General features: G+C 57.7%; 1 protein-coding gene across 1 annotated transcript in view; it reads right to left on the bottom strand.

The window, feature by feature from the left end:
• Nucleotides 1-25,670, bottom strand: part of Cacna2d2 (calcium channel, voltage-dependent, alpha 2/delta subunit 2) — a 97,169-nt gene that overhangs the window by 42,230 nt on the left and 29,269 nt on the right. Inside the window, exon 3 of the mRNA XM_013028237.1 lies at nucleotides 4,873-4,989. Within this exon, the coding sequence (XP_012883691.1) occupies nucleotides 4,873-4,989 (117 nt within the window). The remainder of the gene's footprint in view (nucleotides 1-4,872; nucleotides 4,990-25,670) is intronic.

Here is a 25,670-nt window from a genome sequence, read left to right as displayed (position 1 = left end):
CCCCCTCTCGCTCCTTAATCAGGGATGCTGCATCGGTTCTGAGGTCAAGGATCCGTGTCCCCAGCATCTCTGGGGTCCTGATCTTATGAACTGGGACGCAACATGGTGCCCCAGATTTCCAAGTTGGGAATTCCATGCATGACCCAGAGGTGACCCTGAGCCCCGCCGACACTGACCCCGGGCCTCGCATCTCACCTGACAGTACCCGGCCTGTGGTCGACGGGTTCCGACGTGATCTGAGGCCACCAGAGTTGCCGGCGTCCCTTCCGGGGAAGCAGAGGAGCCCCTCCACCCGGGAAAGGGTGTGCGCCGTGTTCTCGAATGCCCAACAGGGGACACAGGGGGAATGCACGCAGGGTCCCGGGGTGCTGGTGTCAGTCTATATCTGGTGGCACCCCTGGGGCTGAGTCCACACCTGCCCAGCAGAGCCGGGGTGCCACAGAGGTGGCTCAGGGCGGGGGGCGGGGTACAGTGAGTGGTCTCCTGGAGGTCAGGCCGCTGGTTCTCCAGGTTGAGACCCAACAGGCCTGGCCTCTGCTCTGGCCCTTCCCCCCCATCTTGCCCTTCTAAGAGGAAAATCACAGGGACGCAAACCTCGGTAGGGAGGATGGAGAGTGTTTTTAATTAAAAGTTTAAGAGAATTCAAGTCCCGAGGGGGCCTCAGAAAGAAAAGGCAGGGCTGATAGAGTGGGGTGGGGGGCGGGGTGGGGGGGAATGTGAGAAAGTAGGCCACGCCACAGAGGATTTCAAGCTGGGTTCTTCCCATGGCCTGGCTGGGCGTGTCAGATCGGCAGGCTGAGCCTCGGTTTATCCCGATTCTCCATCTCCATCTAGGGAATGGCGGGGGGAGCGCACATGCAGTGGAGGCTGGGCCAGGATGGCACCTCAATTCCTAACCAAAACCACGCAATGCTAGTGCATGCCTATAATCCCGGCACTTGGAAGGCTGAGATCACCTAGCCCCGAAGTCTGTTGGTGCGAAGTGGGAAGCAACCGGTCGCCCGGACGACGCGGCCCATGCAGTTGAGTTGCTGAAGGGGCCCTTGCTGAAGCCCCCAGAGGGGAGTCTGGCAGGAGGAGTCCTGCAGCTCGAGGCTGGCCCCAGGGCGAAGCGGAAGAAATCAGGGCCAGCTCCAGCCATGGGAGGGCAGACTCATTCCCCTTGTACAGAAAGGTAAACCGAGGCCCAGAGGATGTAAGTCCGCTCACACGCCAAGTAGGGGCTGCAGTACAGGGTAGGTGGCTCAAGCGGTAGAACACCGACCTTGAGCGGAAGAGCTCAGGAACAGCGCCTTGGCCCAGAGTTCAAGCCCCGAGACCCACCAAAAAATTTTAAAAAAGATTCTCCCGAGACTGAGATTGGGAGGACAGTAGTTCAATGTCAGCCCAGGGCAGAAAACAAATTGGCAAAACCTCACCTCACACACACCAACGATCACAGACATGTATTCCCTCCACCACCCGCCTTGCACTTGGCCATCCCCTCTGCCTACCGCCTCCTTTCTCATACACTTGCCCTTGCCTGGGTCCCTAGGGCCCAGGAGCGATATGGGTCACATCGACGTCACCTTGAGCGGACTGCATGCCTGTGGGCCTGTTCACGCTGTCCTCATCCTTGAGAACCTAGCACAGAGCCTGCACAGTGCTCAGCGCCTACTAGACAGAGGCGGAAGCCAGGGCAGCCGAGGTATCTGGTGTCCCGTGATGTGACAAACCGGCCATCCAGCCTCCTCCCGGGCCACCTCTGCCTGGCTCATGGGGTTGGCTGGTACTTTCAGTGTGGACTTGTGGAAGACAGGGGAGCCCGTGGTTCTGGAGCCCGGGGTTCTCTCTTCACCCCCACGCCCGCGGCCATGGCGACCACTGTGACATCACCTTCTACCACCCGTGCTTCCTCCCGTGACGCCCGTGGCCACTGGGGACACACTGCTTTCTAGGTTCCTCTTGCCTTCTGAGGCTCAGCTCAATAACTGCTTCCTCCAGGCAGTGCTCCCAGATTGAACTTGGTAAAGGTGGTACAGGGCCCTGCATCCTGTAACCGGCACCCCACGGCTTCCTGCCTGCTTCCTCAAAGTCCGAGGCCGGGACTGGCTCGGACAGCACCCCTCCCCACCGACTCTCACACGAAGATTTCAGAACAGAGGGCCAGATATTATTAAAACTCAATTAGATCTTTTTCTTCTTGGATGCTAAATTAGTCTAGCTCGTCCCTGTGGTACCTGCAGGCCCTTGCTCGCTGCCTCCTGACATGTGCCCTCCTTACCGGCCAGGACCTCCAAAGGGCACAAGTTGGGTGGGGGAGAGGGTCTCTCTTAGTACAAGCCCGCTCCTGGGAGTGGGAGTCTAGCATCCCCGTAGACCCAGGGACCATGTTCTCCTACAGCTGCCAAGATGCTTCCGGGCCTGACACGTATCTGACTTTCAGCCACGTGGTAGAACTCAGCAGCAGGGTGTGTACCTACCGACTCTGGGGTCCTTGGGATGCCACACCCTAGCCCCACTAGATCCTTCCTGTAGCTCAAAGATGCTGAGGGATGGTAGCATTACACGATCTCTGACTATCTCAGGAGAAGAGGGAAGGAGAGTGGAGTACTGGTGTCTCATGCCCGTGATCCTAACTACTCAAAGGCTGAGATCTAAGGATCTCGGTTTGAAGCCAGCCTGGAGAGCAAAGCCTGTGACACTCTTCTCTCCAGTGAACCACGTTACAGCCGGAAGTGGAGTGGCAGAGCGCTGGCTTTGAGCGAGAAAGCTCAGGGACAGTGCCCAGGCCCTGAATTCAAGCCCTAAGACCTAGATCTCAGGGGAGGGGGGGGAGGGAGAAACATGCTTCCCAGCAGAACCCTCGGCTCTGCCCCAGCCCTGCCTGCGTTGGCCCCTCACACGCCTCCCGGCGACTTCAGGATTCTTGGCCACCTGACAGGATGGTCCTCAAACGTATACTGCAGCCTATCTTTGCCCAGGGGCGAAAGCTGACTGACCCCAAAGGTTCACAGATGGACGCCACAGTAGATGGTAGAGGTTAACCTTCTCTTCTTTACACTTTTAGCCCATCTCCTCCAGGGGGCTCCCTTGAGCCCTGTTTCTAAATAGCGGCTCTCTACCACCTCATGCTCTCTGAGCTCTCCCCCTCCATGCTCCGTCCTCCCCCCCCCCCGCCCCCAATCCACATGACAGGTGCTCGAAAAGATGCCTGTTCACTAATCCGACGCTCCCCTGTCCCCATGGGCCCCCGGCTGGCTTCTCTGGGTGGCACCTTGCCAGGAAGCGGCGACGCTGTCTGGGTGAGGGGAGAATAATCAGCTGTAAACGCCGCAATCACGGAGAAAAGGCTGCTTGGGCCCTGGGCGCCCACGCGCGCTCCTAATCGGCTCCGCGTGTCTCCTTTCGAGAGCGGGAAAGTGGAAGGGTCGAGATCTGTTAATGTTCGTAATGGAAGGGAGGCAGAAGCCGTCGGCGGTCCCACATAAACACCTGTTAATTGCATGGAGACGGTGGGGGGAGGCGGCGGAGTGCTACAGGATCCCCTGCCGGTTGGCCTGCCCGTGATGGTTCTTTTTAGGGCTTCCAAAGACTGGAGTCACGCCTGGATTTTTTTTTTGGGGGGGGGTCAGTTCCAGGAGGGCCCAGAGCCCAGGCTTCGGCTCTACAGATGTCTGTGAATCGGCTCCTATGGGGCCAAGATCTTGACAATATGTGATCCATGGCCCGGTTCTCCAGGGCAAACCCCCATCCAAGAATGCACCAGGGAGCCCAGGTGAACCGGTCTCTGGCTGCCTCAGTGCCCGACTTTTCCCCTTCACTGTCTCCTCCAGGAAGTCTTCCCTATTGCCCCCTCGGATCTTTTTCCTGCCAGAGGCCGCCCCATTCCCTCCGCACCTTCCCAACGTGGGCCACGTCCCCCAGCTCGCGGGACTTCTATTGACCGCGGTCGCATTCCCCCCGTGGCTCTCAACTGGGACGACGCTGCCCCCAGGGAACAGTACTTAAGAGACGCTTGATCAGAGCGACATGCTCCTGGCTTCTACTGGGTGCAGGGCAAGAATTGTGCCAACACCCATGGTGCACGAGCAGGCCCTAGAGGAAGGAGTCCATGGAAAGGTCCCAGGAATAGAGGCCGCTTGTGACAAAGCTTCAGAAAGGAAACACTAAGTGGGAACTGGACTGAATGTTTCCCCCGGGAGCTTAGAGGGAGAAAGCTATCCACGACCCCCACAACCAGCCCGTCCTCCACGTACATCCAGCCTGAGGCCACATTCCCGAGCGCAAGACTGCGCTGCAAACGACGCATTGGTTTAATCAGGTCAGGTGGCCATTAGCAGCGGAGGCGGGGAGCTGTGTGCACAAGGACTTTTAATTTTACCCTTTAAATGACGCTCGCTCCCCAGAGGCCTCTGATGGTAGGAGCGAGACCCACCAAAGTCCCCAGAACCCAGGCCAGGGCGTACCTCCCGTGCTCCATCCTCGGGAGCCTGCTGGAAGGAGTGGGAAGGAAACTGGGGGGACGGGGGCTTGCCCAAGGTCGGCACCCCACCCCACGTGAAGTCCTGGTCTGAGAGGCCCAGCTCTGTCCTCGGCTCTCATCCCCTATGGCCGGCAAGTGCTTCAAGTCCACTCAGAGGCTGTTTGTAGGGCCACAAATAATCTCAGGTAAAAATACGTATCCAGGGCTGGGCATGGGGCTCATGGTAGAGGAGGGGCTCCGCAGGGATAGATGGGTCCACCCGGTCCCTCGACTGCAAGAAGCCCCTTTGTGTGCCTCACTCCAACTAAAACCGACCCGTTCCCGTCACGGTTCCCCACGATCTCCACAGACTCGGGCCCGCCGAGACCGGCCCTACTGAGATGCAGAAAGCCCAAGCAGCAGCCTACCTTCAGAGCTTGCACCTTTCTGTCCAGCAGGGTCTCGATATCCCCGGCCACTTTCTCCACCAACTTCTGAGGCTCGTTCTCTTGTACCTCAAACAGGTTCCGGTTCTCTTTGTAGATCTGGAAGGAAACAGAGCCAGAATGAGGCTGGAATGGCTCCCAGAGTCTCCTACCACCGGCCCACACGTTCCCTCTTCATGGCTCAGCCCCTCACCCCTCCAGGGCCCTCGCTGTGGCCCCTAGGAAAGTACATAATCTTAGGGTCTGCGGGAGAGGAGGGCTGGGACTCTCTAGCTTGCGTTTGGGATGCAAGCCCAGTGGCTGTGGGTGATGGATCCAAATCACTGCCTTTTCTGGGGTCTCGGAGTCCCACGTGGAGAGGCTGTAAGCTACATCCACCAACTAGCTCGGAGTGGTCTGGAGCGGCAGAAAGGGAAGGATGAGAGGAAGGAGGCAGGGTGCAAAAGAGATCGAGCTGACGGGCACATACCACACAGCCACATCTTTGCGAGAAGATGTCCCCCCCCCACACACACACGTGCACCTCGAGTGCACGCACGCAGCCACCCCACACATGGCCTCAAGAATCTGTGATCTTTTTATTTTTTTGCTGGTGCTGCCCATTTGCCAAAAACAAACAAACAAACAAAAAAAACAGCAGGAACTGTGGGTATCCCTTGGGGCTTCTCTCCTTCAAGGTACGGAATGTGGGAGTAGGTAGCAGGGAAGAATGGGTAGAGGGGGGAACGTATGTGCCCATTCTTCTTCTCCAGTGGGAGGCTCTGAATAGACATACACGTGGCTGTAAATCGAACGTATATGTGTGTGCGCGCGCACCTGTGTGTGTGTGTGTGAGCATGCGTGTGTGGTGCTTGTATGTCAGTAGAGAAGATTTCTGCAGGCCCCTTTGTTTGTGGCTGGGATACGTACACACGCACGTGTCACACACCCTCATGTAAGGCTCCAAGCCTGACTGACTGGGTGCCTGTATCCACTCCGGCAACCCCGGGAGGTCTGTGCCCTAAGCCGGCTCCTCTGGCACCAGAGATCACGGGTGTGGCTGGCACAATGAAGCCAGGCCATCTGGCTGTGCAGAAAGTGGAGGGATGTAGAGACAAGAGAGGACACGATGAGGAAAGACGAGGGGGTACCCGGGCAGCTGACGAGAGACAGGCAGGCGGGGAGATAAGGTCTAGAGGCTGACAGAAGACAGCAGGGAGATAAGGACGCTCTCATCTGACAGGCCGGGTGCTGCCAGAGCCCTTGCCCCCGCTCTCAGCCAGCGCCCGGCGGTTCAAGGGTTAAAGTGACGCACGAAGCTGGCTCAGGCGATCTCCTCCTCTCCCTGCCACCCCCATCCCTCCCGGCTTCTCTTTTCTTTTCTTTTTTGTCCTTCTCTTGGAACAAAATAATTTGTGGTGAAGTCGCTCCTTCCTTCCTGCAGAGCCACAGCGCTGAGGGGGCGAATCGCAGAGCCCGGCCGAAAAGGACAGAGGCCCCAGGTGGGCACCGAGGCAGGCTCTTGCACAGGCCCCGCCTTGGGGACCCTTGGCCGGAGGACAAGAGGGTGAGGAGGGGTCAGAGACCCAGGGTCCTGGGAGATGCGGGGAGCCCGCGTCTTACTGTTGGGGAAACGGAGAAGCAGAAATAAGAGGACGGACTGGTTAAGGTCATCCGACTGAGTGGCAAAAGGCAGGGCACCCGTCTGCCACGACCTATCCTTTCTGGGTTCCTAGACGCTAAAAACACTTCCTTCCTCTGTCTTGAACTGCACGCTGCGCCTGGGTGTAGACACGGTGGCCGGCGTGTGGGCCTTGCTGCCGAAGGTTTTGCGAAGTGGCAAGCCGGCCCCGTTCGTGCCAGCAGGGGGCGCAGCCGCCCGACTTCCTCAGGGCTGGGGATGAAGTTCCCGCAGCTCGGCTTCCCTGTCAAGGTCATTCCTGGAGAATGGGTCTCACCAGGGAAACCGGGAACCTTCTGCTGGAAAGTCCAAATCCAGCACGCTCCTCACAGCCTGCGTGGTCGTGTGGTTAGGGTTTAGGACTCACAGAGAGAGTAGATGATCTTCAGGTGCCAGGGTCCTGTCCTAGGGCCCCAATGGTGACAAAAGGCTTGGAAGTTGTGCCTTTGCCCAAAACTCACCCACCTCCGAGCCTCAAGGTCCAGTGTCTTAAATGAAAAGGACAGGCCTTGTCTCACAGGCCGGATGGGCACAGCCCGATTCACACTGCATTCGCCGCACACCTTGGGCCATCCTTAGGACCACCGGGATTCTGTGGGAGCCCCCCCCCACCTCCCGGCTGCCATTTTCTCCCTGCTAGATCTGCCTGCTGAGGGCTGGCTGAAGCCCCTCCTGAGTGGCCAAATGCCATCTCCTGGAGTCTGCCCACCTCCTGTCTGGCTCCTTCCCCACTCCTAGCCACCCCGTCTTTGTCACATTCCTCCCCCGCCCCCCAATCCACCCAGAAGGCTGTCCCTGTTTCTCTAGGCCTCCCCCACCAGTTTCAATTCTCTGGACAGCAAAGGGCAGAGAAATGAGCCGGAAGGAGTTTCTACCGAGACACATTAGCAGAACCCCAGCAGGGCGGGGTCGAGCAGCCAGCCCGGTCCGCTCTGGTTCATGAATGAGTTACCGGTGGTCCTCGAATGGCCAGCTAGCTCCCTCTGCCTCGTTCTCTCTTCCACATTACCCTGGGACCTGTTCCAGCTCCCCTGCCTGCTGGATGGGCCCTGAGCAGAGCCCTGAGCCCCAGAGAAGATCCAAATGACAGCCCGGCAGATGGCCCACCCCCCCAGAGAAAAGTCATCTTGACTGTGCCGTGGTCCCAGGAGGCGCTTCCTGACCAGAGCCCAGCGAGGAGCCCAGGAGGGCCCGGATGCCACCCGGGGGGAGTGTCCCTCCAGGGCCAGCTTCTAGTCTTCATTCCTGGCACCAGCGGAGAAATGACCGAGAGGCCGGGACACACCAGATGTGAGATCTCGATGATCGCGGCAGGAGCGCACGGCCGCTGGCATCCTCCGCCCAGACAGCGAATGGGAAAAACCCACAGGTCCCACAACCCTGCGCCCTGGGGGGGGGGGCCCTGCCCCCGCTCAGGAGGCCAGATGGAGGAGAGCGATGGGGCCGGGCCAGCAGGTCCACGTGCAACCACGATGGCGAGGAAGAGGCGGGGGCTGCATCCCTTAGAGAATGGCAGCGTGGGAGCGGGACACAGCTAGCAGTGGAAGTGAGGAGGTCAGGGCAGAGGAGGCGGAGGAATACAGAGGACAGGGGAGCGGAGGCCGTGAGGGACAATGTAGGGAGTCATCTGGAGCCTCTCATTCATAGGAGCCCCCGGCTCATAACTCCTGTAGTCCGCCATCTATGTCCCTGTGGCTGATACTGAGTAGAAGCACCCTCCTTTGAAGAAGGCGCCCTAGCCCTTCTCTAGTTATATAGACCTCTCCTTCCCACCATCCCTTGGGCCGCCTCTGCCCCTTGCTGAGTTCTGGCAGTTCCTCTCTGCAGGCATGTGTGCAAGCCAGACTACCAACCTTCTTGGGCATTTTCGTGGCCTGTGGAGGTTGAGGTCTCCTCCAGGCCCGTCCTGCTGCCCAGTCTCTGGAGAGGGCTCCCGGCCCAGCTTCCTACATGATGCCAGGCCACCCCGCTTCTTGGTCGGTGGCCCACATTAATAGCGCTATTTTCCCCTGTCCCCCACTACACCTGTCCTTCTGTTCCCACCGGCACTCCAAATTCAGGCCACAGGCTCTCTCCTCGGGGCTCTCAGGAGAAGGGCCTGCTCGAGACCCTGATCCTTTGGCACTTAGGAACAGATCCTAGGAGCTTTCTTTCCCCTCCTTCATAAGACTCACAGGGGCAGGAAGCCCCCACCGCCGTCCCCCAGCGACGCCTCCCCGTTTTTAAAGTTAAAGTTGAGTTGACTGCCATCCATTACTGCAATTAGTACATTATGTCTAATTACGCAATTAGTGTAAAAAGCGCACTTGCCGCCGAGAATGGGGAATTACGCTGCCTTGTTACGCTGTAAAATCCGTGTCATAAAAAGGCCCCATCTCCTGTTTTTTGAAACACACACACACACACACACACACACCCCAAACACAAAGCAATACACCGAATCCTCCCAGCAGAGCTGTGGCCAGTCTCAGCCATCTTCCCTGACACGGCTGTAGGAAGACTCCTCTCCCCATCAGACCCGTTCTTGGGTGTGGCCACATCTCTGCTAGCCAGACGTTTTTACCTACTCTTCTTTTTTGAGACAGGGTCTTGGTACAAAGAAAGCCCGGGCTGACTCTGAATTCCCTATGCTCAGACTTCTGTGTGCTATGATCACACACCATCTTGCCCGCCCTGAACTGACTTTAGAACCCTGGCGATCCTAGCCGGGCGCTTGTAGCTCCCATCTGTCATTCTAGCTACTCAAGAGATTCGAAGGCAGCACAGGTAGGAAAATCCAGGAGAGGGTTGGGAAGGTGGCTCAGTGGTAGAGTGCTCGCCTTGCATCCATGAGGCCCTGGGTTCGATTCCTCAGCACCACATAAGCAAAAAGAAAAAAGCCGGAAGTGGCGCTGTGGCTCAAGTGGTAAAGCACTAGCCTTGAGCTGAAGAGCTGAGGGACAGCGCCCAGGCCCAGAGTTCAGGCCCATGACAAAAAAAGAAAAAAAGAAAAATCCAGGAGACTCTTATCTCCAATGTGATCAAGCAAGCTGGATCCAGCGGTAGAGTGCCAGGCTGGAGCCAAAAAGCTCACAGACAGTGGCTGGGCTCTGAGTTCAAGCCCTGAGACTGGCACCAAAGGAAAAAAATGGTGGAAAACCCGATTAGCTCTTCATTCACTCCAGATCTGGCTCAGGATAAGAATGTCCGCATTCGGGTCTACAGCTCCCCGGAGGTCACAGAGAGATGTGGTCTCCACTTGGTTTCATGAATGAGTCGTTCGGGATTTTCTTCTCTTTCTCTGCTGCTGGCGTAAAGGGAGGCGCATGTGCCACTATGTCCCGACCCGTCTGTGCGAGCCTGGGGCGACACCCGGATACCCCAAGAACCTCGTGCTACGAAGGCCTGGGACCGCACCTAGGGCTGACAATCGGAGCCCAACCGCGGGCCAGATCCGGGGGGGGCCCCCTCCTCACCCCGCCTCCTCCCCCGAGCCGGGAGCCGCCGGCTGTTGAGGCAGCTGGGAGGGAAGCCGTGCCCAGCGCACCAGCTGGCACGGGGGAGTGCGAGTAAACATACCCACGCTCTTCCCCACTCGCACAGGTTGCCGGGTGGCGGCCGGCTGGCGCGGGCGCCTGTGTTGACGGCAAACAGATCGTTTGTGTCGGGCGTCTGCCTCCCCCCCACTGCCCACCCTGGCTCTGCTCTCTCCCGCCGCCTCCCCACCCGGTTGGGTCCACCGTTCCTTCCCCGAGGCCTCCCCTCCTCCCCAACAGGGGACAAAGAGAGCCAGTCCCCAAGACAATCTCACCATCAGCAGCTCGGGAAACCGGGGGTAGGGGGTGCCTGTGACCCTCGCCTCTCAGCCTCCCGAGCGGCCGGGGTGACTGACAGCCAGTGTCTAGCTCTGAGCGACATGTTACGTCCAGGACCTTTGATATCCCACCTCCCTCAAGCGGCTGGGATTACAGGCATGAGGCACCTTGCCCAGCCTACTGGAGTGCTTGACACAGGGCCTGGATGTCAGAAAAGGAAAAGCTGTGGGCCCAGAAGCCACGCTGGAGCGGCCTGTGGTGAGGGTAGCGAGCACATGTATGAAGGAACACACTCGCCCTTGAGCTTTCTCATCTGCCCTTTCTAGCACTTCGCAGTTCTTATTTCCTCCCCTAGCTTTTTCTTCTTTTTCTCCTGCTCCCACTTTACAGGCTTTTGAATTTTACGTATCCCCACGAGCGTTCTTAAATCTCCTGTAGAACAAGTCAGGAGCATAAACAAACAAGGCCCAGGCGCGGGAGGAAAAAGTACATGTCAGGGACATGTATGAACGGAGGCACACACGCACTGGGACATGTTTACCCAGAAAGGGCCCAGTGTTCTTTTTACATCATTCACGTCTCCTGGCATACTCCCTCCCCATCCACCACCATCGCCCTCCTCGCCCCAGCAACTGTTTAACAGTGCCAGGGGCCCTGAGACTCTCCTTAGACCCAACTCTGCCCCACCCCTTCCTTCCGGTGGGAAGCCAACCCCCCCGCCCCAAGGCTAGGAGAACCAGGGGACTAGCTGAGACCTAGGCTTGGGAAGTCCATCCTGGGCCTCGAACTCAAAGCATCCTCGAGTTTTATTGTTTTTGTTTTTTTTCTCAAGCACTCTACCGCTTGGGCCACAGCTCCACTTCTGGATTTGGGGTGTATGTAGTCAATCAGGGAATCGAGTCTCACAGATTTTCCTACCTGGCAGGGTTCTGAACTGGGATTCTCAGAGCTCGGCCTCCCAAGTAGCTCAGATGACGGGCGTGAGTCATGGGCGCCCTGTGAGGATTCCTCTCACGGAGTTGGCTGCAAGTGAGCGAGTCCCTCATTCACCTGTCCACGGGGCTCATTCCCACACCATCTTCCCTCAGATGGAGCTGGAGGAAGGGGGCCGGGGAGGGGAGACGCAGCTGCATTTCTCACTTCTTACTAGCACCTGGGGGTGTCCCCCAGTGAGAACTCCCCAGGAACCTGTGGATTCTGTCAAAGGCTGGGGGCTAGAGGTCTGGGGCCCCACACATGTGGCCTTTTGTCATCTTGACCCCCCCTCACGTTCTCATGGCCTACACATCCAAGCGGGTCTTAGCGGTGAGGGCGCTTGGGGCTCTACATCCTCTATTCCGAAGCCTCCACTGGGAGGGAGGGAGGGAAGGAGGGAGGGAAGGAAGGAGGTAGGGAGGCCCAAGCTGAAGCTCTGTCCCTGAGCAAGGAGGCAGGGAGGGCACTGATGCCAGGAGGACAGGAGTGGAACAAATTGCCCTGATTACATAAGGCAGCCCTATTTCTTCCTCAGCAGAGAGGAACTGGACTGCGGTGTTCTTTCTTCTCCCGTTCCTGAAGAACCCCACAGTGGTGGCTCACTTGGGGATGCCCCAAGCAGGAACCGTAGGCCCGGGTCTCCTGGGGTGCTAGGAAGGCTGGAGGAGCCGATCCCCAGTCGGTCTCTTTCTTGGGGCCTGCAGGGCAGAGGGCTGGTTTGGACCTGCCCAGTCATCACTGTTCGTTGACTCTCTAAGCACATCGCAGTCTCCCTCTGCTTTTCTAGGAAGACCCTGGGGGGGGCAGCCTCAGCTCCGCGCCTACCCCCCACGCAACACAGAACCTGGGGGGAACTCTGAGCAACTCTAGAATCTCCCTGTGACTCCTGAGGACCTGGATCAGGTCTGTTCTTCTCCTGTCCCATCCAAGCAGGAAATTCTTTCCCCTTCAGGCCAAGGGATCAGTCATGACCTCCATGTGACCTCCAAAGTTCCCTGTCCCCACTCCTGAGTTGTTCTCAGGGCTTTGGAGGAGCCCAGGAGACGTCCCGGGCCGAGGCACCGAGGTGGTGGCTGTGGCCCTGACTCTCAGCCCCTGCCGGCACCGCTAGGCAGTCCCTGCAGAGTCTCCGCTGCCAGCCAGGCCTGGCATAGTCTGCCTGGGAGGATGGTTCTGGAAAGCCTCCTCTGCCAGAACGTGCTTTGTGGAGCCAGCAGAGCGCAGGGAAGCGCTGGCTATCTGGCGCATATGAGTTTGGAGCACTGGCAAGGTCTCGGGGCACTAAACCACCAATGTATCCCTTGCTGTAAGCCCAGAGTGGGCATCTGAGCACGCTTGTACGTACCTGTCGGGGGGCATGCACGTGCGTGAGTATGTGCACGTGTGTGCATGGTAGTGCATGTATACTCATATAAACGTGCACTGACCTGAACACGCAAACTGAAATGGGGTGTCGCCACAGGCAATACGTGCCAAGGCTCTGTCCCAGTGACTACCATCCCCAGGGACACAGGTGTCCAGGGGTGCATGTGTCTACATTTACCTGTGCAACCTGGGCAGAGATCTGTCAAGAACAAGGGGATGGGAAATGAATGTATCCTTTCCGGAGGTCAGCCCCGAGTCCCCCTTTTTTACCTCTGCTTAAATCTAGTACACAGTCAGTAGGTCTTGGGGTTGGCAGGTCAGTGGGTTCGAGACCCAGCACTCTGTTCTCTGCCCACCGTCACAGAGGAACTGGACGTCTAGGCCAGTCACATACAGGGTCCCAGGCCACCGAGACCTTCCCACCAAGGACAACGGGCAGCAACGGAGAACAGCTAGGCAGTTTCCCTCCTGGGTGTGTGGGAACAACAACAGAACTGTCAGGCCCGGCATCGCCCCACCCCGCCCCCCAACAACATGTAGAAGCAGTGCCAAGAGTCCAATCTCTCTGCGGATCGGTGGATGAGACAAATGTACCTTTCTCTGAACACTCCAAATAAGGCCCAGTTCCCCCCAAAACAGCTCCCCCAACCCGTGGCTTGGAGAGGTGCAGCCACGTCAAGCATCACTCAACTCCGCGACTGTAGACTTGTTGAAGCCATGAGGGGTCTCTCAAAGCCTCAGCTGCCTCTCATGGTAAGGTGGAGCCCCGTACCTCCAAACAGAGCCTGGAGCTCAGACCATGCAGTGAGCCCGGATTGTGTTATCCAAGGCAGGCAGGCAGGAGGGCAGGGGGACTTGGGTCCATAAGCTGCCTGCAGGCGGACAGATCAGCGGGTCTCCCCAGTAGAAGTGATGAATGAGCGGTGGACTAGGAGAGCTGGGGGATGAGCTGTCTCCCCAACAGGAATCGCCCGGCCTCTCTGAAGTGCCCAAACTGGCCCAAATGCCTTTGAAGTGAAGGGTGTGGGCCAGATGACTGTGGATTGGGGGGGGGGAGGAAGTGGCAGTCCCAAACCAGGTACCAGTGACTCACAACTGTCATGTTGGCTCCTCAGGAATCTGAGATTCAGAGGTTCACAAAGCAGAACCAACTCAAGTGGAACAGTCTACGAGATTCCACCTCTGAGATAACCGGCACAAAAGCCAGGCTAGAAGCCTGGTTCCGATGCGAACACATCAGCCAAGCAAGCCAGCTCGAGGCTTTGAGTTCAAAACCAGCATCGCAACAAGCCGACCCACCCACGAACAACTCCAACACCCGAAAACGAAGCCGGGCCTCAGAGGACACCAGACGTCCCCAAAGCAGCCAGGTCGGGAGAGCCCGGTGGGCCCTGGGTGGCCCCGGGGCTCTGAAAGGCAGCCGGCCTGGGAGCCTGTGTTTGAGGCCCCACCCCTCCTCCACCACGTGACTCCCGGCGTCGGAGACTGACAGCGTCTGAGACGCTGGGCTGGAGGTCCACCCGTGCACAGAAGATGTCCCTTCCATGCAGTGACAGGGCTGTGCCTATCCGAACACACGGAGGTCCTCGCAGGGGGGAGGGTGGGTGCATGGAGTGGGGGGGGGGTGGCCCTGTGTGGGGAGGGGGCTCCTTGGAGCCTTGACCCGAGGACACAGCAGCAACTAGGGTCACGGAGCTCTTCATCACGGGGAGAAGTAAAACAGAAGTTGATGCGCTCTCTGATGGTCACTCCTGAGCAGAGAGCTTGTTTGTCTCTTAAATCCTTCTGGAGTCCTCAGTGCTCTCAGGACACCTGACGAGGGGAGGAGGGATGGCTCCTCTCCAAGCCAGGGGAAGCGGCCCGACCCATGCCCTCTCTGGGGTCCCTCTACAAACAGTCCCAAGCCCCTGCTCGCACCCCCCAACCCCCACCCCCACCCCGTGTAAACAGAATCTGCCTGCCTGTTCTCTCCCAAGGGCTAATTCCTCACCAGAACTGCTCGGACGTGAAATTGGAGTGAGACAATGTGTGTTTAAGGAAATGAATCTCGAATCTTAAGAGGCTCAGAGAGCCTGCCCCGCCCCCGCCATCACCCCGCCTGCCCCCCCTCCCCCCCCCAGCTAGGAGAGGCACCCTCGACATCCAAGAAGAGGGAGGCGGAGGTGATGTTCGGTGCCAAATTAACAGCCGCCACGGCTAAATATTGTACTTGCCTCCAATCTTCTTTTATTTTTCGAAAGAAAAGGCTTTCACGGAGTGAAAGAGACTGTTGGAACACTAAGGCGGATGATGGTTTTCGGCGGGTGTGCCCGTCCTGCGCATGCTCGGGCTCAGAGCCTGCCTTTCCTCTCACGCTGGAACCTCCCTGCCCACGGCCACACCTGCGAGACAAGGCCAGTGTTTCTGACCCTGAGGTGGGTGATCTTGAACCGGAGCCTGCCTCTGAGCGATCTCCTGTCCACGTGGGGCCCTGCCAAGTGAGGAGTCACTCGTGGTACCCCCGGAACCACCTGACCCACAGAGGTCTCAACAAAAGGGACAGGCCCTCAGCCTCTGCGATGATTCTCTGACCCTCGTGGCCTCTACCCAGTCACTTTATCCCCGACCTGTCGGGGGCCGAGTCTAAGCTCTGCCTCCAGCTTGCCTGATGGGCCTCTCTCTGTTAAGCGTTTGGTCAAACAGATATCACCAGTCTCCGTCCCCTCAGACTCCACCTGCATACATCTGCTGATTCACGTTGAACGGGCTGAGTGGTCTCCTGCATGACTCTTATTTCTAAACTTTTTGTTTTTGAACACTAGGTCCCTATATAGTCTTGGCTGACTTTGAAATTTCAATCCCCTGCCTCCGCTTCTCAAGTGTGGAGATTACAGGCAGGTGCTACCATACGCACACTGACAGCTTCCATGGGGCTTCGCTGACGGTGCTGACCTGACTTACGGCTCCTGTTGTCTCAAACCTGTGCTGACCCGGTTTGGGCTGGCTTGTACGGTGAGAGGATGGGGACAGTGGACACCTGGCCCACCCCACACATGCTCGGCCTTGAGCTCATACCACGCCTCGGCCGCTGTTGGATCCTACCTCACCCCGGGGGCCAGAGGCTCGCTAGTGCCCCGGGTGGAGGTCGACACCGGTCAAGTACTCTCTGGACTTACCTGAGGCCCCAGAGCTGGTAAAAGGCTCAACTGCAAGTGGGGTCCAAGTGGCTGAGGTTCTCACGCCCACCCGCCCTGCCCTCCCACCAACAGCATCGTCCCAGGGTTTGAACTCAGGGCCCGGGCACCGTCCCTGAGCTTCTTTTGCTCAAGGCTAGGGCTCGACCACTCAAGCCCCAGCAACACTTACAACTTCTCTGTGTATGGCGTGCTAAGGCATAGAACCCGGGGCTTCCTGCGTGCTGGGCAGCTGCTGTATCGTGCAGCCACCTTCCCAGCCCAGGGCTCAGATTTCATCACAAGCTTCCGTTGCGCCGTCCCAATTCCAGGTCTGGTCCCAGCACATACCTGTATGCGACCTCTTATCTCCAAGTCTGACTCCAGGGGACCACCACACACACCGCCACACACAGCTACCACCACAGCTGGTGGCAGGAAGGGCACTAGAAAATGGGGCTCTAGAGTGGGTGCTGTCCAGCCAGAGAACGTGCATGGGGAGGGGGAGGGGTGATGCTCCTGGCATGTGACAGGTGCGACCGATCAAATGCTCACCCATGGTGAATTGAGATGGGATACCGACGAACGGGAACAATATTTCAGGAGGTCCAGAGGCTTGGGGGAAGTGTGATCATCAGGACTGTGGAATGGAATGGCCGCCGCTGGGGGCTATGGACGCTTTGGAGAGACGATGAAGGATCGAGTGTGATTAATCACGGATTTAAGGTGACATGTGAACGTCGGAAGCCCCCCTCTGGCGGGATAGAAAACGACTTTCATCTCCCGCAGCCAGAGGCGCAGAAGCAGAGGGTCAGACACAGGGTTTAATTAAGAGTCAAAGACTCCAGAGGGGATCTCTGTCTCCATCCCAGTGGGTCTGTGACACCGAGGTCCTGAGCTGCGTGAGATGGGGACCTCTGGGTCACCCCAAACCTCTAAAACCAGCTTGTGGAGGGAACCTCCTGTCCCCTGTGAACGCGAGAGCTTGTCTGCATGCGCACATCAGAGTCACAGCCTCTTTTCCAGGAATAGGAACAGGCTGCTCACTCACTGTGGCCCCATCACCGAGGCCCTGACACCCGCCTCTCTCTCTCCTCACTGCTTGGCCAGGCTTCTCCAGTACTGCTCACCCCTCGGCCCCCCGTGTCCTCCAGAGCCTCCCCTAAATCCCCCAGACCCGTTGGGTCTTCCCAGTCTCTCTGCTGATGACACACACACACACACACACACACACACATTACAAGGTCTGTAGCGCATCCGTCACCTGCTTGGGGTCCCCGGACATCCAGATGTCCCCTGAATAAGGCAGAACCGCTCAAGTCCATCCATGTCCCCCAGTCCCAACCTCTGGGTCAGACTAAAGAGGCTTAAGAAGCATGCTGTGAAGGGCTGCTTAGGACTCCAGATCCCCAGGCCTGCCCTTCACATCCCTGAGTTCAAGGAAATTCCATCATTAGGCCCTTGTACAGACAAGGAACACAGTAGCAAGGAATTCTGCCCAAGGTTCCAATGCTGAGAAAAGGGCTCACGGGATTAAACCTAGCCTGTCTGAATCTGTGTGTGTGTGTGGGGGGGGTAATATAGAGATCTGAATGCCAGGTCCCCAGCTTGCTAGGGAGGGACTCTCTTGTGCCTTTCCACATTCAGTTATTTTTGGATAGGGTCTCCCTTTTTTTTTTTTTTGGATCCGGAGGTGGGGCCTGAACTCTGGGCCTGGGTGCTGTCCTTCAGCTTTTCAGCTCAAGGCTAGTGCTCTACCACTTGAGCCACAGCGCCACTTCCGGCTTTTTTCTTTTGTGGTGCTGAGGAATCGAACCCAGGGCCTCATGCATGCAAGGCAAGCGCTCTACCACTGAGCCACCTTCCCAGCCTCCCCCTTTTCTTTTTACCTAGGCCCAGGTTCAGACAGCCGTCCTTCTACCTACAGCTTCGCCTGTAGACAGGATCACTGATGTGTCTCACAACACCTACGTTTTATTGCTTGAGATAGAGTCTCCCTAGCTTTTTGGCTGGACTGGCCACAAATGGTGATCTTCCCTCTCTCTGCCTCCTTGATAGCTAGGATTACAGTTTGAGCCCATCTGAAGTTTCCTTTTTTCTTTCTCTCTTTTCTTCCTCTCTCCTCCCCCCCCCCTTCTCTGCTCTTTTTACTGCCCAGTCTCCATGACTACTGTAATTTCTAGTAGAGCAAGACAGAGAGCACATGGCAGGCTCTGAAAGCTGGCAAGGAGGGAGCTCACTTGAGGCTAGAGAGATGGAAACAGTTTCCATAGAGGAAGTGTTGGATGGGCCAAGTACATGGAGAGGTGCTGCTAGATGAGGGGAGAGTGAGGCGGAGGCTAGGAGATCGGTCAGAGGAGGGTGAGAAGGTTTTCGTTTGGGGAGGTACTGAACCAGGAGAGGGAGTCACGTGAAGGTCACGGTGGACGCAGACAGGCTCTGGTCCCACATCTGTTCTGTCTGTCCCCACCCCCTTGCCCGAGGCCCATCGCCCCCACCCCCACGAGTTCCGGTGCCTGCTCTGAATGGCCAATGAGGCCATCTGATTGGCTCATCAGGGGCAAATAATAGCTTTTGCTGAATTCAGCTGCAGCCAATCAGAGGCAATCAAGCACACAAGAGACCTGATGGGCCACACAGGCACACCCATAGGCACCAGAGCTGGCCCCTCCACCAGGTTCCGGAAGCTTCCCCCACCCCAAGAACCAGAGGGAGGGGGATTTTCGTCGAAGGCCTCAGGAAAAGAGAGGGAAGGAACCACACTAAACTCCAGAGCGTGGACCTGACACCCGCTGGGTACTCAGAGCACTGGAAAAGTCATGGGCTGCGGGTTCTCCCTGGCCTGGCAGCCTCCCGGCATCTGTCCCTAGGTATCTCTGGGTGGAGTTCTCGTGTCTTCTCAGAGGCACGTGGAGCCTCCGATCAGGCCCTGGGAAAGCGATTTTCCAATCTCCGACGGCAAACGCTAATACCTCGGAAGCTAATTTGACATATTTCCACTTGGAGGCCTCGCTTTTGTCCCAGAATCCCTCAGCCTGGGAGATTAGCAGTTTAGAGACTGGAGGGGAAAAAAAAACCCAAGGTATTTTTAAAATTCAGCATAAAACTCAGACTCAATGAGCTAAAAAAAATTTGTTTTTGATTGGAAAAGAGGCTGCGAGGGAGGGAGGAGTCGAGTCGCCCGCAGCTGGAAGAGGGGGCGCTGTCCGGCTCTCAGACCGCTCCACGCCTCAGTTCCAACCCCCAGCCTATTGAGGAGTACGAAAGGAGACAGAGTCCGGGACCGAAATGTGGGTATACTGCCTGCAAGACACACAGATTCTCTGAACTCTGGATATTCGCCCCCCCCCCGCCCCCTGAAGCTAGCCAGGGCTTCTGACCCCAACCTCAACCCTTCCCAGAGGTAGAGGAAGTCCTTGGGGATAGAAGAGCCGGGGCAGTTCATTCCTCCCCAAAGCAGACTCTATCTGGACCTCGGTTTCCCCATGAGAAACAATGTCCAAAGTCTCCAGCCTACTGTCCACTTGGTGTATCTGCAGCCCGGCACCGTGTACCCTCTGTGGTACTGCACCCCAAGCTTGAGATGTGCTTGGCGGAAGTTCATTCTGAGAGCATGTCTCTCTCTCTCCCTCCCTCCCACCCCCACTCATCTCTCGCAGATGAACAGCGTAATCACTCTGCTCTCCGGGGGCCACAAGCTCAGAAACGTCCTAATGAAAAATAAATGTATTTACAGGGAGACGTCAAAGCCGACGGGATGAGTCAAAGTAATATGCCTGCGAACGGCACGCGGGCTTTTATTTCTCCTCCCCCCTCCACGCTCCAGAGCCGCTCCCGTGGCGTGGAGAGATAAATATTTTAAATAGCGACACTTTGGCGATGCACGGTTATGCAAGACAAGGAATAATTAGAAAATAAATTACTTTTTAAAAAAACACACACACATACACACATAGCACCGCAAACCTTGGGCCCGTCAGACGGCTGCTTTCTGGGGGGCTGGAGCTGCACGGTCCAGGGAGGCTGGTCACCGTAAGGACCTCTACAGGCAACCCCCACCCCCAGTCCCCCCTCAATCGTGATCAGCGCACCCCCCCCTCCCGCACGTTCTAGGAGGCTCCCAGCGTTTAGCTGAAGACCACACTTGGCAGCTTCCAGAAAATCTTCCTCAGGCGTCTCAGCGCCAGTAGTGCGGGCTAAAAATAGTTTAATCTCCTTGAAAGCAAAAGGAGCAATCAGCAAAACAGACGCTGGGGGCCCCAGAGCCCCCGCTCCTCTCCTCACGCCGCCCCGTCCATCTGGGCCCGTCCCTCGGCACCAAGCACTGTCGACTTCTGACCGACCCCGAGACATTATCCCCCTGAGGAGATCATCTATCGGACCCCTGTCTGCAGTATGTGTCCTTTATACCTCGAGACATGGGGGGGGGGGGAGAACGTGTCAAGCCTACTTCACCAAAGAAGAAACTGAGGCACGGGGAGGTAGAGTCCATCGCTCAAGGCTAGGAAGGGGAGGGAGAGGCTGGTAGCTTTTCTTCAGCATCCATCCTGAGTCTCTGCGGTTGGCTTTCTAAACACAAAAGCTGCCACGGTGAAAAGGGGCAAGGGCCGGGAGGGTTGGTGGGGGAGGGGGAGAGGCTCGCACGCCAGGGCCGGGTCCGCTGCCTTCACGGCTGAGTGCATCTGTCGCACAGATGTGCTCTGTCTACCGAGGGTCAGCGGGACGTCGTGACTTCATTATTTTACCCATGGGTCGTATTTTGGAGCTTTCAGGACCCACTTTCCTGCCTCTGCCCCCACCCCCCGCCCCCCAGAAGGCTCCGAGCCTTGTTCCCCCTGAGCGACTCTTTCACTAGTTAGCAATGGAGACGATTTACATAATGCATCGAGTATGAGCGCAGTAATGGCTGGGGAAGCAGGGTGCCCGTCAGCAGCTCCTCCTGTGGCTTCTTGGGAGGGAGGATACCTGCTCCCGCACCACCGCCTCCTCCCTCGCAGAGCCGGGCCTGGGAGGCAGCTGGGAAGCAGGCCCCGCCAAGAAGAGCCTGGAAAGGATGCGCCCGAGGACGGGACCGGAGGACGGGGAAGGACATTTCTGAGACGTCTGAGTGCAGAATGCAGGTCGTCCACCTAGCCGTGCTCCCAGAGCTGCAGCCCTGCCGGGCCCGATGCTTCCTGGAGGAGGAGGCCACTCTTAGCAGGCAGGCAGCTTCCCCCCCAGGAGGCAGGCCGCCCCGGGAAGCGGTCACGTTCAGAATGCAAAAGGCAGCCGTGGAGAGGGGGAGAATGCATAAAAATCACTGGCACAGTAATTGCTTTTACATAAACGTTCTTTTCTTTTAAATTTTTTTCCCCAGTGTGAAAGTCCCTCTCTTAAGAAGAAGAAATTCACCGCACACCAATTTATTCCACACTTCAAGATGGAGCATAACGAAGGCTCCGTCAACATCTGATTGAGAGGCAGGTGGCTGCTACTTGACTCAGCTTTCCAGGTCTCAGGACACAGCCACGAAGTGCTGCATTGGGGCTGTGAGGGAAGGGGTGTCCTCAGAGGTGCAGTCCAAGATGGGGGGGGGGGAGATGTCTGTCCTGCTGAGCAGGAGTGAGTGTGAAGCCCAGATTCTAGGACCCAGGGACAGAGCCCAGTGCCTCGGGAGCCTTGCTTAAACAAAGCATACAGAGCAGGGGCAGCTACAATCGAGGTGGCCTGTGCCGACAGGGAGAAGTGGGGAGAGATGAGAAGTGGGGAGTGAGAAGATCCTTGCTTTCTAGGGACCAGAGGAGGCATTACCCAGGCTTCCTGGGACCAAGTAGGAGTGGGCTTGTCCCGAGCTACACAACACCCCTTGTGGAAAGTCCAGCCCTGCTCTGGGCTTGGCAGTGCCCAAGCCTGTTGTCCCACCTTCAGGAAGATGGGGTCCGATGGGCCGCTGCAGCCAACCTAAGAAAAGTTTGACTGCACCCACAGGTCGTAGAGACGCACCCCGCACCGGCAGGCCCTGAACCTGGAAATGAGACTCCTGTCCAATGCCCCCTCACCAGCCGTATCTCCTCCTCTGTGATGAGGGGATGGGGTCCTCACGCCCCAGCCTCACTCCCTGGCTTCTGTGAACGTCAGATTGGGGACCCTAAGAACCACCCAGGGCAAGGCCAGCGATCTCCATGGCAGAGGGGAAACAATACGAATGTGTGCTCTTCACACACAACTCCTCAGCGGTGCTAATGAATCCGTTAAGTAGTTCTCACCTGCTTGGGTGACATGTGGCTCTCCACACCCGCCTCCTTCGGTCCCACCCTACCCTCTACACGCCCCTACACCTCTCCACGTGCGATGCTAGAACCACGCGTCAGTCCCTGTACACGCGCTCACCCGGTCTCACAATCTCACACGTGGCCGTGCACGCGAAAATGACCACTCCCCTCGAGGACCCAGTTGCCCATTCACCCCATGCATGGGTGCCCGCACCATCTTCTACACACACACACACACACACACACAGAGGCATGCTCACCTGCTCTATACACATCATCCCTACCTCATACACACAAGTTGCATGGGCCAGACATTATGTCTCCTGTGACTCAGGGGGTCAGGGATCGCCCACGGGTCTGTTTTTTTTTTTTGGGTCCGATCATGGGGCCTGAACTTGGGCCTGGGCGCTGTCCCTCAGCTCTTCAGCTCAAGGCCAGCACTCTACCACTTGAGCTACAGTGCCACTTCCAGCTTTTTTCTTTTTGCTTATGTGGTGCTGAGGAATCGAACCCAGGGCCTTGAGCATGCAAGGCAAGCGCTCTACCACTGAGCCACCTTCCCAGCCCCTCACCCACAGGTCTGAACCGGGTCTGACTGCCAGAGTCCAGGCGGACTCTAGGGAGGCATAATCCTGTCCTCCAGCCTTGGCCTTCACACCCCCGTGTGATAGGATTACACCAGAGATCTCTGGCGGCCCACATGTACCCGCGGAACACAGAAGCTGACAGGTGCGGGGAGCCTCAGACGCCACTGCGCCCCAGTGTGGATGGGAAGGGCTTCCTGGAGGAAGAGAGCTATGGCGGTCTAGGTTTAAAGCTGGGAGGGAGAAGGGCGTCAAGAAAATCTGGAGAAAGGCGTCTAGTGAGGGCAAGGGGAAACAAGGGCGGCTGGAAGGCCTAGGTGGGGCTCTACTAACCCAGACCAGCGCAGCCCACCTATACAAAGACTTTAGATCATCCTGGCCTCCTAGTATGGGCCTGATGTCCGGGTAGCTTCTGCACCTCTGCAGCTACTCCTCGGCCAGGCTCCTCTCCATACCCCAAATCCTCTCTTTCTTCTCCAATAATGATCGAGGGCTCTCGCTGGTGTTCCGACACACAGGTGTACTTCTGCAGGGAGCTGGAGCCAAAGTTCCACGCTGATGCGCTGGTCTCAGTTTCCCCAGATGGGGCTGGGTGACTCCCATGGCCTTATGGGACAGTGTGAGAGGCCTTGTGGTTACCTCTCAGTCCTCCAATGCCTGCTTCTGCTTATCCATCCGACGCACATCTACCGCCTCAGCACCCAGTCCACATCAGCTGCGTAGGCACCCGCGAGGCCCGCCCACGGCCATGCGTGTGTTCATGGCCCGCCTCTGCTTCCACGTCACCACCCCTCGTCTCGACATCATGAGTGGAGAACGGGCATTCCAGCCTGGATGGTCAGTCGTCGGATCTCTGGTTCATGAAAAACCGTGGGTGGACAAGGCCTGGGTCCCATGGGTCTGCTTCCGGCTCTCCCTCTACGTGCAGTGGGCTGGGTCCCCCTTGGGTCCGAAAGGGTGAGTCTGTGGCTCTGTGACGTCCTCCCCATGTGAAATCTCCGCTTCACGGGGAGAGGGCGCCGTGCTCAGAGAAGATAGGAGGGAGGCCACATGAAGCCTCCATTTCCTGCCTGGTTGTGGTAAAGGCTGCTCCTGCGGTCCCCGGGGCTGGCCGGGTCCATCAAAACCGATTATGTCTCTGCCTCTGCTGAGCGCTCGGGGCTCCGTGAATCTGAGTCGAGCGTCCCCACGGCTGCCACAGATCCGGCGACGGATGGGAGCGGAGGAGGAGGAGGAGGAGGAGGAGAACTGATGCTTTGTGCCCTTCCTAGTAAAATGTCCCTAAAATCCTAGGGTGAGCCGAGCAGAGAGGACACCCTGTGTATCAGAGCTTGGTGGTAGAGTGCCCACCTTAGTGCGCGTGATGCCCCGGGTTCAAGTCCTCTGTACCACATGCACAGAAAAAGCCAGAAATGGTGCTGTGGCTCAAGTGGTAGAGCACTAGCCTTAAGCAGAAGCAGCTCAAGGGACAGTGCCCAGGCCCAGAGTTCAAGCCCTAGGACTGGCATCTGTAGCCCTTTCTAGTGCCAGCCTCTCTGAGATCCTCCTATCTTCCACGACAGCTCAGATCCCCAATCACAGGTAGGAGACAGAGGCTCAGAGAAGCAGGACAACACACCCCAGAGATTCCCAAGTGTGTGAGAGCCACCCCCACCATTCCTGTCCACGTATCTCTCTCTCTCTGCTACCACCCACCACCTGACACCCACCGCCTGGTTGTGGTCCTAGGTTCAATTCCAATTCTACATCAACAGAGGATCACAGACAGATCACACCTTCAAAGATCACGGCACCCACCCCACGCTTCGCTTCTCTTCTCCTCCAAACCTCCCTCCGTGCCCTGACGACTGACCTCACCGTGACCTCTCAGCACGGGTGAAAGCCAGAGGCCCCGCTCCCCATGCCCACATGGCCAGCTGATCCAATTCAAAGAGGCCCTCCCACGCTTGTGCCCTCCGAGCCCACGGACTCCACAGAAACCTGGGCAGCTGAGGTTATTATCCAGAACCTCTGAAGCCGCCCTGCCCCAGCCCTGCCCCCCACCAAGAGCCCAGGGCAAGAGATCGCTGCTAGCTTCTGCCCAGCCCTGCTCTGGGACTTCCAAGTTACTGCCCGCTCTGCCTGCCGTGAGGCTGTCCCAACATGATACCTCACACTCCCAGGATGCGGGCTGGCACTGAGGGAGGAGAATCTGACGAGGACAGCGGTATTAGTCAGGCCTCGGTGGTCTTGGAGGAGCTGCTGGGGCGGGAAGTCTCCAGGTGGCCAGCACCCAACACAGGGGGTTGCCAACACAAGCCAGGGAGCCGAGACTAGAGCAGGGGTCCCTGGGGTGCCCGTCCTCACCGCAGGCCTCTCCAGTGTGCTATGTGGAAGGGTAGGTAGACCTGCATCCAGCTGTCCATTGTGGATAAACAGCTTTAGAAGAAAAAAAAACTCTCCAAAAACAAATGAGAAATCTCTTGTGAGACAGAGAGCGTACATTACATTGGGGGGAGGGTGAGAGGAAAGTGGGAGCAACAATCACTTCCCCTCTAACCCCAGTTTTTGCACGCAATTCTCAGGGCAGCATTCCACATTCCAGGGTGGCTTTTAGCACCCTGGGCCAGGGAAGAAAAGAGTTGACTAGCAGTCTAGGCGGTGGGGGGAGGGGGAGGAAGGGGGGTACGCGGGGAGGGAGGGGGAAAGTACAAGAGGTGTAGGCAGGACCCGGCCAGGCTCCTACGTGCCGGCCTCTCTGTACCCAATGATACTGGAGCGGCGGACTCGTCACGTCTCAGACACCCTCCCGGGAGCCCCCCCCTCGGCCCCACGCATCCCCGCTGGGTGCCGAGCAAGAAGACCATATGGAGGGAATAATAAGACAATTAACTTTCCATTAAAGAATAATATATGTGGGTTTTTACGGAGGCAAGCGACAGCGATCCCAACCCGGCAGCGTATTTCGCACCCGAACCCCCACCCCTGCCGCCAACCCCGCTGCGCCCCACAGCCCCAGC

This window comes from Dipodomys ordii, unplaced genomic scaffold, assembly GCF_000151885.1.
Source record: "Dipodomys ordii isolate 6190 unplaced genomic scaffold, Dord_2.0 Scaffold107, whole genome shotgun sequence".
Classification (NCBI taxonomy): Eukaryota; Metazoa; Chordata; class Mammalia; order Rodentia; family Heteromyidae; genus Dipodomys; species Dipodomys ordii.
Note: the sequence above shows the minus strand (reverse complement) of the source record. Positions and strands in the feature narration are given on the sequence as shown.